The sequence below is a fragment of the Ctenocephalides felis genome, unplaced genomic scaffold, assembly GCF_003426905.1.
Source record: "Ctenocephalides felis isolate EL2017-DRISC unplaced genomic scaffold, ASM342690v1 CF-g0.4_SCAFFOLD_01170, whole genome shotgun sequence".
NCBI lineage: Eukaryota > Metazoa > Arthropoda > Insecta > Siphonaptera > Pulicidae > Ctenocephalides > Ctenocephalides felis.
In genome coordinates this window covers 84,026,528-84,042,465 of record NW_020537324.1, presented here as the reverse complement: position 1 = coordinate 84,042,465, position 15,938 = coordinate 84,026,528, and the positions used below count along the sequence as shown (strand labels likewise).

Here is a 15,938-nt window from a genome sequence, read left to right as displayed (position 1 = left end):
TTTTCGCAACACACTTGTTATCTGAAGTGAATTTATACTTTTCAATCTAATTCTATCAGGGACAAATGAAATAATATATTTGAATTAATATATATATATATATATATATATATATATATATATATATATATATTGTTGCGCAAATTTAGAATTTCGTAAAAATAGTTACCACGCTCGACCGAACCTCGGCTTAATGATTTTGTAAGAATTAAAGACGATGCGATTATCAGTTTATTTATACATACTTTTACTTAATTAAAATACATAAATATATGTAATTACAATTATTATTAATATAATATTAACGAAAAACATTATTAAAAAACATGAAATTTTTAACTTCCCGTAGGGTAGTTATAGTAATGGGCCGAAAATCGAAATTGAAAATTTTTGTATTTCTCGACGTTTTGAAGGTTTCTGAACATTTTTAAAGGGCATACCTTAGAAAACATGGATTTGTGTTTTGTATGTCCGCATTTTTTCGTCCACGTTTTCGGGAGCACGGATCAACCGATTTGAATGGTTGAAAAAACATTCGATCCCTATTGATGGGGAGATGTGCTGATTATTTTTTGACAAAGGCAGGTCCAGCCGTTACGGAGATATGGAGCAAAGAGTGCAGAAAATAGAAATCGAGTTTTTAAGAGAACGGACATCCGATTTGTATGATCCAAAAAACATTCAGTTCGTAATAACGAAGAAAAGTGGTTATTAGTTTTTGGCAAAGGTTGGCCCAGCGGTTTCGGATATACAGAGCTAAGCGTCCGATTTAAATGATTCAAAAAACTTTCTGCTTGTTTCAACAAAATAATTGCTTTCGGGAAAAAAAAATTTGTTTCTAATTTTTTTTCAAAAAATATTTTTGTAATTTTGGATTAAAAATTCAGAAAATCATCCAGGCTAAGCACAACAATCGTTCTGCTTTAACTGCATAGAGACGAAATATCGAAGCGCGTAAGCGCCGCGTCGCCGTGTAACGGATAAACATTGGTACGGAACCCATAGGAATGTAAACAAAATTTATACTTATTGTTAAAATCTCTATAAAATATCTGATAATTTGATGTGCATATGTCTAATGATCATTTTTGACGGCGAAATGGCATGTTTTTTACTTTTTTTACTAGATCTCCGAAACCGCTAGACCTGCCTTCATGAAAAATTGATCAATTCTTCATCTCGCCAATACAAGTAAAATGTTTCTTGAATCATTAAAATCGGTCGGTCCGTTCTCTTAAAAACTGAGTTACCATTTTTGGCACTTTTTGCCCCGTATCTTCGGAACGGCTAGACCTGCCTTCGCCAAAAACTAATCAGCACGTCTCCTTATCAATACGAATCGAATGTTTTTTTTTAATTATTCAAATCGGTTGATCGGTGTTCCCGAAATCGTCGACGAACATTTGTATTCGCACATACACACACACACACATTTGCGAGAGAGGTATTAATTGACCTGCGCTCTATGGAAAAGGAAAGTACGAATGGGACTTCGCCCACTTAAAAGATGAGTATGAAACAAGTTAAGAATTATATCATTCTAGATCCTCCCCCCACGAAGTAATGCCTAACGGCGGTTTCCGTGGGGACCAGAGGCAAGGGCAAAGCGGAGCTTTTAGTCGGTATTATACCAGGGCGGTATCGAGTTTGACATATCCAGACAGAAGACCGGTCTGGGATGCATAAAGGCATCACGCATACATCCATTTTTTCTAAGGTATGCCAAAATATTCAGAAACCTTTGAAACGTAAAGATATATAAAAAATTTCATTTCCGATTTTTTTGCGATTACTATAGCTTGCCCTACGGGAAGTTAATAAATAAAGAAATGTTTTTTTTAAAAAAACTTTTTTGTTTTTATTACTTTTTGGATCCTTTGTTCGAAGCTTTACAATATATATACATATGCATGTATGTATGTGTGTATGTACGTATGTATGTATGTATGTATTTTACAGTGGCATATGTAAGACATTACACATCTCTTAAGCGCGTGCTAATAGTCTAAGGGGAAGATACCGAGGTGACAAAAATAGATCCGTAGAAAAAAATAGAAACATCTTGCTCCAAAGAATTTGTTTAAACGTGAAATTAAATGGCATTCAAAAAAATTTAAAAAATATTCAAGTCCGACTTATTCTTTTTTTACTTGTTTCACCTACGTATGTGAGGTCACAATCTGAGCAATTAATTTTGATAAGATAAATTCCTAAAGGGTAGGTGTTGAATTTATGCAGTTTGTACAAACATTTATACACATTATATATATATATATATATATATATATATATATATATATTGTATGATTCTGAATTTGATGTTAACATATGTATTAACAAAGTCTAGTAATCGGGCATAACATCAATAAAAAACATGAATTTCTTTCAAAAATTTATTTTAAATCCATACGTTTCGGCTATAATCCTAGCCTTCATTCAGTGGAAACTATGATAAATCTAACTGACCACGAAATACTTCTATCGAACAAAACATTTTGGAACAACAACATCAATTTAATTATGAAAATTCTAACAGATAACTCTTATCCCTTAAAACTTACAAACTCCGTAACCAGTAACAGACTAACATACCTTTTGAATAAAATGGACAATTCCACAGTACAAAACCATTTACCTGACTCAAACTTTTTCTGGTGTGATATGTTTGCCATACATTAAAGAATTGTATGTTCTTTGTAAAAAATTTTTTATAAATCTGGACTCCGACTTGTAAACAATTTTAGTACAACGACTAGTACAATTTTACCATAACACAAACCCCTTTTAATATCGAACGACTTAGAAATCTCGCCTATCAAATTAATTGTCTAGATTGTAATTTATAATACATAGGAGAAACAAGCCAGAACTTAATGAAACGCTTACAACAGCATAAAAACAATTAAAAAATTCAGAGGCAATTTAAAACTATGATTGCGGACCATATTTATACTTTAAAACACGATATGGACTTTTCTAACCCGGCTGTACTACAATTCGAACAAAATTTATTCAAACGAAGAATTATAGAATGATCTTTTTTAGCTGTTTATAATAATAAAACAATAAATAAACGGAATGAACTTAACACGCTGTGCGACACAAATCTCTTTTATTTAGATAGTATTTCCAAATTTCTCAAAAAACAATACAAACGTCGCGCAAAGGATTCGCAATTCGTTCCACACATGTGTAGAATCTTGGTAAAAAATATTTTTTTAAAAAGTCCTTTCTCCATTATATCTTCAACCAGTCTACGAACAACACATTATCCAATTGTGATTTTTTAAATTAGTATTTTGTGAAAATATTGTGTAATTGCAAGTTTAATGTTTATAATACATAGTGTAATGCATTACCATATCCTGATACCATGGATTATTAAAATTTTTCAATTTAACACTAAGATTAACTAATTGTAAGTACTGTTTACTATTTTATTTCTTCTTTTCACTCCAATTCAGTCGTTTTAGTTTTTAATTTTATTTTTAGTTTCCACTGAATGAAGGCTAGGATTATAGCCGAAACGTATGGATTTAGAATAAATTTTTGAAAGAAATTTATGTTTTTTATTGATGTTATGCCCGATTACTAGACTTTGTTAATATATATATATATATATATATATATATATATATATATATACAAATATATATATGTCTATATACTATTATATCAAGAGTGAGGTCAACGCATTCGGGTCATTCAATTAGAGTGTAATCGCATCATTTAACCTTGCATCGAAGTACATTGCTTTTCTTAAATTGCACTTAATGTAATAAAAAAAAATGAATGTCTATTATCAAATCAAACTACCAAACCATTCAAATATTAACAGAATCAACTCGCATAAGAATTTATAATAAATAAAAGTAACGGTTGAACTTTAATAATTATTTAAGAATATGCCTACATTCATTCAACAAGTAGATATAATAAATTATGAATGAACTTTATATAAAAATATTTTCATTGTGATTATTGATTCGTAAAAATCTACCTATTTAAATAATTTATTTAAATCTCACAAACATATATAGATTAAAAGGCGTTAAGTAGATTTTTTTTAAAATATAATAAACAAGTATATATAATTTTATTATATGAAATTTTCACGTAGATAAAATGTTTTATTATATCTGAGGAGTAAATTAGTATATAATAGCTTGAATTTAAAAATTAAAAAAAAATAGTTTAGTAATACAAAAAAATAGTTTTTAATAGTTAATACAGATTATTTTAGAATAACTTTAATATATAGATAATTGTAAAATTGTAATATTTTGTAAATGCCGAATCTTGAAAATAAGTTTCAAATAAATTCATATTAAACTAGTGGTGTATGGCATCGTGTCTTAAGGCAAATTGCTGGAACTTCCCGTACCGTAATGAAATATTCGAGAAATTTTAAACGTTTTCAAATATATTATTACAAATACTGTAACTTTCAATATTTTTGCTATCTAGTTATATCTGAGCAAATCAAATGTAAATCATAAATCAATTCAATTCAATCTCCAGAACATTAACAATCGTCATTTCATTTCGAATTCAATTTAAAAAAAAAATAGTTGCCTAATTTACACAAAATTGAAAAAGTGCACCTGTATAGTCACAGTCTAAACGCACTTGCAAATAATTCTGTGCAACATTTTCACTTATACTGTGCTTAGCTTGGCGGCATTTTCACATTTTTCAATAGTTTTCACAAAATTGGAAAATCGCTCCAGTACATAAACAGTCTAAACGCACTCGGGTAAACATTTGTACCAGAGTGGCGCTTAGACTGTGCTTAGCATGGGCATTTTTTTGAATTTTTAATCCAAAATTACAAAAATATTTTTTGAAAAAAAAATTAGAAACATTTTTTTTCCAAAAGCAATTATTTTGTTGAAACAAGCAGAAAGTTCTTTGAATCATTTAAATCGAACGCTTAGTTCTCTCAAAAACTGCGCCATTTAGCTCTGTGTCTCCGAAACCGCTGGGCCTGCCTTTGCCAAAAACTAATCACCACTTCTCCCAATCATTACTAATTGAATGTTTTTAGATCATTCAAATCGGATGCTCCGATTTTTCAAAAACTCGATTTCTATTTCTGCGCTCTTTGCTCCGTATCTCCGAAACGACTGGACTTGCCATTGCCAAAAACTAATCAGCACATCTCCCTATCAATAGGGATCGAATGTTTTTTGAACCATTTAAATCGGTTGATCCGTGCGCCCGAAAACGTGACCGAAAAATTGTATCCATACATACATACACACACACATCCATTTTTTCTGAGGTATGCTAAAATGTTCAGAAACCTTCAAAACGTCGAGAAATGCAAAAATTTTCAATTTAGATTTTCGGACGATTACAATAATTTACCCTAAGGAAAGTTAAAAAGGACGTAATATGATTTGACAATTTTATATTTAGAATTTATTTTTATAAAACATGTGCATACATATGTTATATATATATATATATATATATATATATATATATATATATATATATATATATTTATAGATTTTCCCCTTAGATTCTTCAGTCATAAGTTTTTTTTATACCAATGACCTACCCTAACATGACTTTCCTGTTTGGTAAACGGATACGGAAAGTATCTATTTATAAATATAATTTTAAATTTAAATATATATATATATATATATATATATATATATTTATATTTATGAGTATGGTTCAACGACTCGTTATTTATGTTTATGAAATTTTATAGTTTGTGTCAACAAATAAAAATTCGATACAGGTGCTACAATTGTAAATAACATTGTGCATGTTATTATTATTTTACAAATATAACAATAAGATTAGATAATAAAAGTCAATGACTCAAAATTAAATATATATATATATATATATATATATATATATATATATATATATATATATATATATATGTGTGTGTATTATACACATGGATTTATTCAATTTTAAATATTAATTACTTTGTATTAACTATTTTATAGTATTTACATTAACTTTTTATTCAGTGTGTGTATATATATTATAAATAAATTATTTTTAGGGAACTCCAGAACTTATATAAGAAATTAATTCTAATGATATATTTATTCCTGAAATTATTTTCATAATGTCCTTACAAATTTCTTAAGTTATATGATTAGAGGGACTCGAATAAAAATCTCCATTGCTCTATAAATTCATCTCGATTAAAACAGAATTCTAGTATGATTTATTCTTGTAATTTGTTAAAAGACAATTCTGATTTTAATAATTGTTAGTTTTAGTAATGTTTCTCTTCCCACATAAAACTAATAGACAATTTCCTTCACTCGATGTAATGAATAGAACAATTTTTGGGTTATTATGGAGACTCGAATAGAAATGTTTAATTAAAAAGGTTTAAAATAGAATCCTTATATGGTCTTACTAATATTCTGTTAATCACTACTGTTCTTAAAATTAATTCGATACAAAATGAATAAGGTTTACAATTTTGATTAGACTAACCTTTATTAACTGTTCGAATATAAATTAATTGTATTACTTTATTATGAAGGACCCAAATAGAAATGTTCAATTAAAATGGATTAAAATACAATCCTTATATGACCTTATTAATATTCTACTGACCAGTATTGTTTTTACTTGTATAATTCAATAAAATTCCCTGTAGATTACCTAGTCTTTATTGACAAACTAATGTATGCAGGGACTCAAATAGAAATGTTTAATGCTCTGCAAATTCATATCGATTAAAATTATTACAGAGTCTTATTAATATTCTTTTACTAACTATCGATATTAAAATGAATATTGGATGAAATTTATTGAGGATTGACTAAACTTTATCATGGAGTACTTTATGATAAATTAATGTTTGTGTGTTTACTTTCAGCTACTAAGTGTACTATAAAATATTTTATTTCTATTATGAGACTAACCTTTATTTACTGTTTGCTTCTATTAGATAAAATAATTCAATTACATTATTATGAGCAGAAAAGTTTAATTGAAAAAGAAATAGAACCCTTATACGGTTTTGTTAATAAATATTGTTTTTACAGGTATAATTCAATAATATTCCCTGTCGATTACCCAGCCTTTATTGACAAATAAGTGGATGACTTAGAGTTATTTTTATTAACATTTAACATAACACAAAATAAATTTACTTTGATTACTGATTATAATTAGCCTTTATTTTCTGTATTATATAAATTAATTGATTTACTTTATTTTAAGGAACTCGTATAGAAATATTCAATGCTCCACAAATTCATATCGATAAAAAAAGAATTATTATAGAATCTTACTAATATGAAGGACTCGAATAGAAATGTTCAATTGAAAAAGATTAAAATACAATCCTTATATGGTATTATTAATATTGTACTAATCACTATTGTTTTTCCACATATAGTTCAATAAAATTGTCTGTCCATTACCTAGCCTTTATTGACAAATTAGTGGATGACTTGAGTTATTTTTATTAACATTTACCACAACACAAAATAAATTTACTTTGATTACTGATTATAATTAGCCTTTATTTACTGTATTATATGAATTAATTGATTTACTTTATTTTAAAGGAATCGTATAGAAATATTCAATGTTCCACAAATTCATATCGATAAAGAAAGAATTCTTATAGAATCTTACTAATATGAAGGACTCGAATAGAAATGTTCAATTGAAAAAGATTGAAATACAATCCTTATATGGTATTATTAATATTCTACTAACCACTATTGTTTTTACTTGTATAATTCAATAAAATTGTGTGTCCATTACCTAGCCTTTATTGACAAATAAGTGGATGACTTTGAGTTATTTTTATTAACATTTAACATAACACAAAATAAATTTACTTTGATTATACTGATTATAATTAGCCTTTATTTACTGTATTATATGAATTAATTGAATTACTTTATTTTAAGGGACTCGTATAGAAATATTCAATGCTCCACAAATTCATATCAATAAAAAAAGAATTTTTATAGAAACTTACTAACATGAAGGACTCGAATAGAAATGTTCAATTGAAAAAGATTAAAATACAATCCTTATATGGTATTATAATATTCAACTAATCACTATTGTTTTTCCACGTATAGTTCAATAAAATTGTCTGTCCATTACCTAGCCTTCATTGACAAATTAGTGGATGACTTTGAGCTATTTTTATTAACATTTAACATAACACAAAATAAATTTACTTTGATTATACTGATTATAATTAGCCTTTATTTACTGTATTATATGAATTAATTGATTTACTTTATTTTAAGGAGCTCGTATAGAAATATTCAATGCTCCTTTTCAAAAGTACAATTAAATGCAATTTAACAAAAATTCACTAGACGTGAAGCATTTAATGGCTGCATGTTGTATTTAATGCTAATAAATTACTATTCAGTTAAATATAAGTACTCGATTGACCCAAACTGTGTGCCTTATATACTTCATCGATGACTACATAACTTACATTACAAAATATTAATATTACCTTGATTATTCCAAGACCAATCTGGACCTCTAACAACCCTTATCCCAGGTGCTAACATATTTCACACACAAATTACTTCAACCAAAAGTATTTATTAGAATTCTATCTACTACTACTCACTATCATCACTCAAACACTTTCGTTTTGTCTACACAGAACATTTTTTGAAATGAAAGATATTTCAATTATCTGGTGATTCATATCCATTTGCTAATCAGATTTCAATACTGAATACATAATCAGTTCGGGGGATCGATGAATCATTGGAAATGATAATCTGAAGATTTATTTATATTTGAAGTTTGATTTATCGTATTTGTCTTGAGCGAACTGTCAAATTTTATTTTGTTAACTTATCAATAGCAAATATTAGCATATTGTAGTATTAAACAAACACAATTAACACAAGTGTTACAGAACTATTGGTGATGGTTTATTTTGTGTTTTATTTATGTTTTTAATTAATTAATAACGTGCAAAAGCACTCACGCTCATGTTGCGATTTATAAAGACAACTTGACTAAATGTGAATTTTTGTACTTGGCTATATTAAGATAAAGCTGAAGTTAGACAATGTTCACACCGCAAAAAAAAACTTTGCTAAATATAACTATAAATTAAAATAAACGTTTATATAAACAATTTATTGATATAAATGTTTATTTTAGACTTTAATATTTATATTTAAACTTTAATTACTATTATAATTTTAATTTTACCAAAGTATTAAATTACGTTATCGATGTGGTCACTGACAGATGGCAACACTGGTTACGAACCGTCATTTTTTATAATTTTTTGATAACTTGCAAAATGTTTTAACAGAAAATTAATATTAATTTAATTAAATATGAGTTTGTATAACAATACTTATTTGTAATAAGTTGTATTTATAGTTAAAGTGTATTTTAAAGCAACCTGTATATAGTATTTTATGTTATTTAAATAATACAATGGCAGAAACTGAATGTATTAACAAACTTGAATTGTTATCTGGGGTAAATATAATAAAATTATTAATATATATATATATATATATATACTAGCTGACCCGACAGACGTTGTTCTGTACCTACGTCTACAATTTTTCAATATTTTATACTAATATTTACTGCTTAGTTAAAAAAAAAGAGTGCGCGTAAGGATCACACGCGATTGAAGTAAAACTTTTAATATTGTATGAGTAGGCAATTAAGATAAAAAATAAAAAAACATCATATTTGAATTTTAAAAATCATCTTTCAATAATCACATAACATCAATTCAAACCCGCTTACAGGAAATTCAAACCATAAACGTAGAAGTTCATCATTATCGCCACGTTCTATGTACACTAATTTTCCTACACAACCATTAGCTAAGCCATCACTTACATCGATATTAGTTGTTATTATGTAAAATTTATTCAGAACTAAAATTATTTCATACGGCAAAGCCCCGGTATCAATAACCGATTTTTTTGAAACTGCTGACGAATGTATGATTGTTGATCTGTCGCATGGCAACCTACATAAATATCCGTGGCAGTAGATATTATTTTGTCTTCAACGAGATTCAATATAAATTTATTATATTCCATGACACGTGTATTCTCTAAGAAAAAGTCTTATTCCATGAGGACATAATACAGCAACCTCTTGTTTTGTAAAAAAAAACGTGATTCAATTAATGCAAGTTCATATAGGGTTTAGCGGGTTTAGCGCTCGACTTACGCATGACATGACGGGAGTGGATACTCGCGACATCAGCGCTTACGGCGTCGTAGTGTTCAACTACACGTTGGCGTTTTCGTTGCATTTGTACGGATTTACACCCGTGTCGCGCCTAAAAATTTTTACACCCATATCGCGCCTAAAGAAGTTTTACTTCAATAATAATTACTGTTTTTTGAATTACTATTTACACCAATATATAAGTGATGTTGAATGTAGAACTGTTTCAAATAAAATGATTGTTCTCAATTCCCACAGTTAACACTTTAATTATTTATTTAACAAATATTAAAAAATGTTCAATAAAATTGTATATTAAAAATTATACACTGCGATTTATAGAACAAATTTATTTCCAATAGCTCAATTTATTTTATTGCATTTAAGGGTTATATAGTATTTTTAGCCATACCTGTAGAAGTGGATGTATAAATGAATGATTTTTTGTTTATTCACGACTAAAACATTGATTTTCCAAATTTATCACACTAAAAATGATCGTCTGCTTTTTTGATTTATGGTCATAGCATAAGATACTCATGTTGAAAATTGAAATCTTTTAAAAAGTACAACAAATTCAGAAAGAATTAATATATAGCATTCGCGGCAAAGGTGCAATATCACCTTTTATTTTTCTCACCCAAAATAATTGCTTCAATAATGTTGCCTATAATTTTTATAATTTTGTACCATATTTTAACTGGCTAATTTTAATATCTAAATTGCATTTTTTTCTCTAATAAATCAATATACATTATTGCTTAAGTTTATATTTGAAGTGAATTAATTTGTCAAATCCTGTTCACATGTGCTCTATTCAACTTACGATCAACAAAATTATTGCTCTGTAAATTTTTTTTACTGTGCTCCAATTTACTTGATATTTTGGAAATAGGCTAATCTTTATCTTAATTTCAATGTTTTTAACAATTTGCACTCCGTCACCATCCACAGCATTAATTGGATTATTACTCTTTTAATTCTGATTTTATCAGAACTTGTAATACACTATTTTAAAGGTGATTAAATGAGCTACAACTTTCTCTATCATTAATTTTACCGTAACTTCTCTTATTGTAAAACGGCGAAGGGTTAAAGGGCTCGAAAGATCTCTGGTTGGACAGCTCCTTAATTAATCATACATCTATCAATATTTGTGTAACGAAAAAATAATAAACAATAATAATTAGTCAGAAAAATACCTCGAATTTTCTTATATATATACTTTTATACGTATTCTTTCAGAGGTATTATGATGAGAAATTGGTTGTTTTTTTTAAAATGTTTTTTTTTTCATGAAATCATGAGTTTTTTAAGAATCATTTGTACTAAAGTTGTGGTATTTTCTAGAATCCATCAAGATCTCTTAAACCAAGTTAATTCTAGATTGAATACGATTATTTTTAATTTTGGTGGATATGGCACTCAAAGTATTTGATTTAAATGAAAAAAAAAAACATTGCATGCGTCCTTTATCTGCATGATAGCTCACTCATTTTACACGCAGAAGTACTCATTTTAAAGCTTATTTTGAGTACATAAAAACCCATTTTCATATCTAGCCTAATAATGTTCCTAAAACACTATAAAATAACGTTTTATTAAGATTTTAATTGATATAATTCTGTTCATTACATGATTTTCGTTAAAATGTATATTTTTGAAGGTGTTAGCAACAAATGATGAAAAACGCAAAAAAGAAACAAATATTCAGTAGCCAGTAACTTGAAAAGTATTTCCTTTTTTGAAAAACATTATTAAATATTTTTCTCGTATAATTAGTTCTTTTATCGATACCCAACGTTATTTTGAAAAAAGTAAAATTACACCACTGAAAAGAAATGTCATCCACCCGAGAAGTGGTAAAGGAGTCTAAATTGTTTTCACTTTTGAACTTGAGAGTAAGATGAGCCTATTTCCAAAATTCCAAACGAAATGGAAAACAGTAAAAAAAAGTTCAGACCGAAAGCGCTCCATTGAGTAAATATTCCGTACCCAATGACAAACATATGAATTTTTGACACAATGAAACTTCTAAATAATTTTTTTTGTATTGCGACTTAGTATAGTAAGGCAAAACGACTGCAAATTGAATATGTTTGAGCGCAATCACTTATGGCTCGCTTCTTTGCGCGAATTCGTACGGCGAATCTGTTCGCAAAGTGCGCAAACAAAATTATTGCAAGCAAAAGCAAACCACGCGCACGTCAGACGCATGCGCAGACTGCATCACTTGTCAAATGCATGTTATATTATTTGCATCTTATATTAATTTGATTTTTGGCACATCTCAGCTGCTTTTCGGCATTAATAATGTAGACATTACATTTTCCTTATTCATAATTATGAATTTATTATATTCTAATATTGCCTTAGCCTATAAGTGAATAGAAATGTTTGGCAAATGACAGTCCTCAATTGTTTTTAATGTCAAACTAAGCTTCAAATATTTTCAAGGGCAAACAATGATAAGCGGTTTTTTGTAATTTTTTCTATTTATTTCTACAATTTAACTATATTTCTATGAATCAAAACATTCTAAAAAATTTCCCGAACAAACTTCAGGAAGATTCATGAAAATCCGAATTATAGTTTAGGAGGAAATATGAAACTTACATTGTTACAGAAGAATTTTATATATAAGATATATATATATATAATAAATAAAATATGTTTGCCTTACCCAAAAGCAAAATGTTTTTGCATCGTTCGTCATCAAAAACTGTAATTTTTAGCACTTTTTGCTCTGCATCTCCAGAACGGGTAGACCTGTCTTTGCCAAAAACTAATCAGCACGTTTCCTTGTAAACACGAATTGAATTTTTTTTCGGTTGATCCATGCTCCCGAAATCGTCGACGAATATTTGTATTCACACACATTCCGAAACGCAACATTATTTTTTTCTAAACTATGCCAAAATGTTTAGAAACCTCTGAAACGTTAAGATTGGCAAAAAATCTCATTAATTTTCCTAAATGACTAAAAATATTACGGCAAAGATATTTGACAATTGAAATCGGAAAGGTTATTGAAAATATTCGTAGGGTAAGTTATTATTGTAATCGTCCAAAAATCGAAATAGAAAATTTTTGCATACCTTCACGTTTCGAAGGTTTCTGAACATTTTGGCAAACCTTAGAAAAAATGGATGTATGTGTGTATGCGGATAAATTGTTATATGATGTATTTATTTTTAACTCAAATGCCATCTCGTACGAGAACAAAACAATTTTACTTCAAACGCCTGCGAACCTTACGAGCACTCTTTTTTCATTGATGTTGCTTTTGAATTATATGTGTGGACAAATAAGAAAAACTGTTACTTAGATTCCATGATTTTTAAAACATTATTTTTAAATATTTTATAGCTTTCACATATCGAAGACGTATCATTCCTTTTGTTTGTGCTTTTTTTATATATGTATATGTATAAAGGAACTTTCAAAAACGTCTCGATTCGTAATATAATGTCTTTGCAACGTCAACACTGAATTTACGATTAAAACTTTTAATATGAAAAAATTATGTTAATTAAATTTGAATATTATTTAAATAATTTTAAATATTGGACAATTGAATTATCAACGGTTTTTAAACCTGAAGCGAACTTCAATTTGAACAAGTTCAGATTCGATAGAACGTCATATGGCAATATGTTTACCATAGACAAGTAAGCCATAAACGGTTTATTTGAAGGGCAACCGGGCCACCAGTCTTTTCTTCATTATTCATATATTCATTCGAAAATCTTGAATATTCAATCATCCAGTCAACATGCCATTTTATGCAGTTGCTAAAGGATTTAAGCCAGGAGTCTATGAGTCATGGTATGTAAAAAATGCATTAACCTGTGATAGTGTCACATGTTATTTAATAGTTTACATCATTTATATTCATTTATATAGGGATGAATGTTTGAAGCAAGTAGTAAATTTTGAAGGCGTCAAGTTTAAAATGTTTCATTCTAAATATGAAGCAATGCAATATGTTGAAAACAATGGTGGCTCAAAACCGGCCCAAGATAATAATATGGTATGTCATTACCATTTCAACAATACAGTCCACACTTAAATTCGAATGCATTCTTTTCAGCAAGGAATGGGGCCTTCCGAAGGAGCGGCGATACAACCAAAATCAATAAATGTTCCCAGAAAGCGTAAAGCATCCATCATCCAGGAAAATGAATTGCCTTCCACATCGAACATATCAGGAAGACCTAATATATCTTTTAAATATGACAAAGATGGATTTGTAAGGGTAATTTATAATCAGTTATATCTATTTATATAGTACAACTGATTCAATTCATTATTTTATAATCAAAGGTTTACACTCGTGGTAAATGTGACAATGATGGTGAACCAAATACTACAGGGAGAATTATTGTATTCTTTGGAGAAGAACATCATCTGTATGTATAAATATATAGAACTATCAAAAGTTGTTACTAATTTCTTTTTTTCCTCAAAAGGAATGTCTGGGAGCCTTGTAATGGAACAACAAACATGTGTGCTGAAATCCGAGCAACCACCAAAGCAGTTCGAATATTAAAGCGTCATGGTGGTTTAAAAATCTATATAAATATTCTTTTTATCCGGCACTATTTTGTTTATATTTTGTGCCTTTTAGGTGAATATAAGGCATGCATTTACACACTGTGTCAACTTCTTGTAAATGCATTTACCTGTTGGGCAAACGATCGCTGGAAAAGAGAAGCCTCTACGTTTAGTAAGGGTATTCTAATGGAAAATGAACGTTATTTAAAAGAACTTGATCAAGAAATTGTAAACATGAATATAAAATGGGTACGTATTTTCTAATTTGATTTGCTAAATTATTTGATACATTCACAAAAATATTTTAGACATATGTGGAAGACATAAGTGATGTAATTGGAAATGAAATGGCTGCTAGACTTGCAAGGAATGGTACAGAATTATGAGCTAAAAGAAACAAATTTTAAACTTTATTTTTAACTTGGTTGTTATGATAATATATTTATAAATAAATATTGTTTTGTTGAACTTCTTCAGTTTTAATTTTTTTTTAGTTAGATCATGCAGTGGTTTTAAAATAAATGGATAAAAGTATGCATCATTTCCACATTAATATTTAACAAGACAAATTTTAAACAGTAATAAAATTCTTCTGGTAATTATACTCTTTGCTATTTTCTTCCTCGATGTAGTTTGTCAACATTACTCGAAGAAAACCTTTTCTTGATTCGAGAACTATGCACAACAAAGAGTAAAGGTTTTAAGAGCACTGCACGCTGGCCAGGCACGGCCCTGTATATATATATATATATATATATATATATATATACATTCTTGCCCCAAAGAATAATGATGTACATGCACTGAAACTGAATTTCACCATTCATTCACACACATTCCGAAACGCAACATTATTTTTTTCTAAAGCATGCCAAAATGTTCAGAAACCTCTGAAACGTTAAGATTGGAAAAAATCTCATTAATTTTCTTAAATGACTAAAAATATTACGGCAAAGATATTTGACAATTTGAAATCGTACAAATATGTTATTGAAAATATTCGTAGGATAAGTTATTGTAATCGTCCAAAAAGCGAAATAGAAAATTTTTGCATATCTTCACGTTTCGAAGGTTTCTGAACATTTTGGCATACCGATTTAAATGGTTCAAAAAACATTCGAATCCTATTGATAGAGAGATGTGCTGATAAGTTTTTGGCAAAGGCAGGTCCAGCCTTTACGGAG

At 28.3% G+C, this 15,938-nt stretch overlaps 2 protein-coding genes across 2 annotated transcripts in view; one reads left to right on the top strand and one right to left on the bottom strand.

Annotated features, from left to right (window-relative positions):
- The window catches only part of LOC113367838 (E3 ubiquitin-protein ligase MIB2-like), a 50,117-nt gene extending 41,397 nt beyond the window's left edge, over nucleotides 1-8,720 (bottom strand). Inside the window, 1 exon segment of the mRNA XM_026609416.1 lies at nucleotides 8,486-8,720. Coding sequence (XP_026465201.1) covers nucleotides 8,486-8,543 — 58 coding nt within the window. The 5' untranslated portion in view covers nucleotides 8,544-8,720.
- Nucleotides 8,721-13,872: 5,152 nt separating this feature from the next.
- LOC113368068 (ribonuclease H1-like) lies at nucleotides 13,873-15,202 on the top strand. Its single transcript, XM_026609634.1, has 7 exons — nucleotides 13,873-14,025; nucleotides 14,104-14,230; nucleotides 14,291-14,455; nucleotides 14,524-14,609; nucleotides 14,670-14,758; nucleotides 14,828-15,003; nucleotides 15,063-15,202. The coding sequence occupies exons 1-7, from the start codon at nucleotides 13,973-13,975 to the stop codon at nucleotides 15,138-15,140; spliced, it is 774 nt and encodes a 257-aa protein (XP_026465419.1). The 5' UTR covers nucleotides 13,873-13,972; the 3' UTR covers nucleotides 15,141-15,202.
- The last annotated feature ends 736 nt before the right edge of the window (nucleotides 15,203-15,938 follow it).

Bases quoted from the DNA above. Each gene is read 5' to 3' on its own strand.
- LOC113368068 (XM_026609634.1), top strand. From the start codon at position 13,973: ATGCCATTTTATGCAGTTGCTAAAGGATTTAAGCCAGGAGTCTATGAG. The intron at 14,231-14,290 runs GTATGTCATTAC...CATTCTTTTCAG, and splicing joins CGGCCCAAGATAATAATATG to CAAGGAATGGGGCCTTCCGA. The intron at 14,456-14,523 runs GTAATTTATAAT...TTATAATCAAAG, and splicing joins ACAAAGATGGATTTGTAAGG to GTTTACACTCGTGGTAAATG.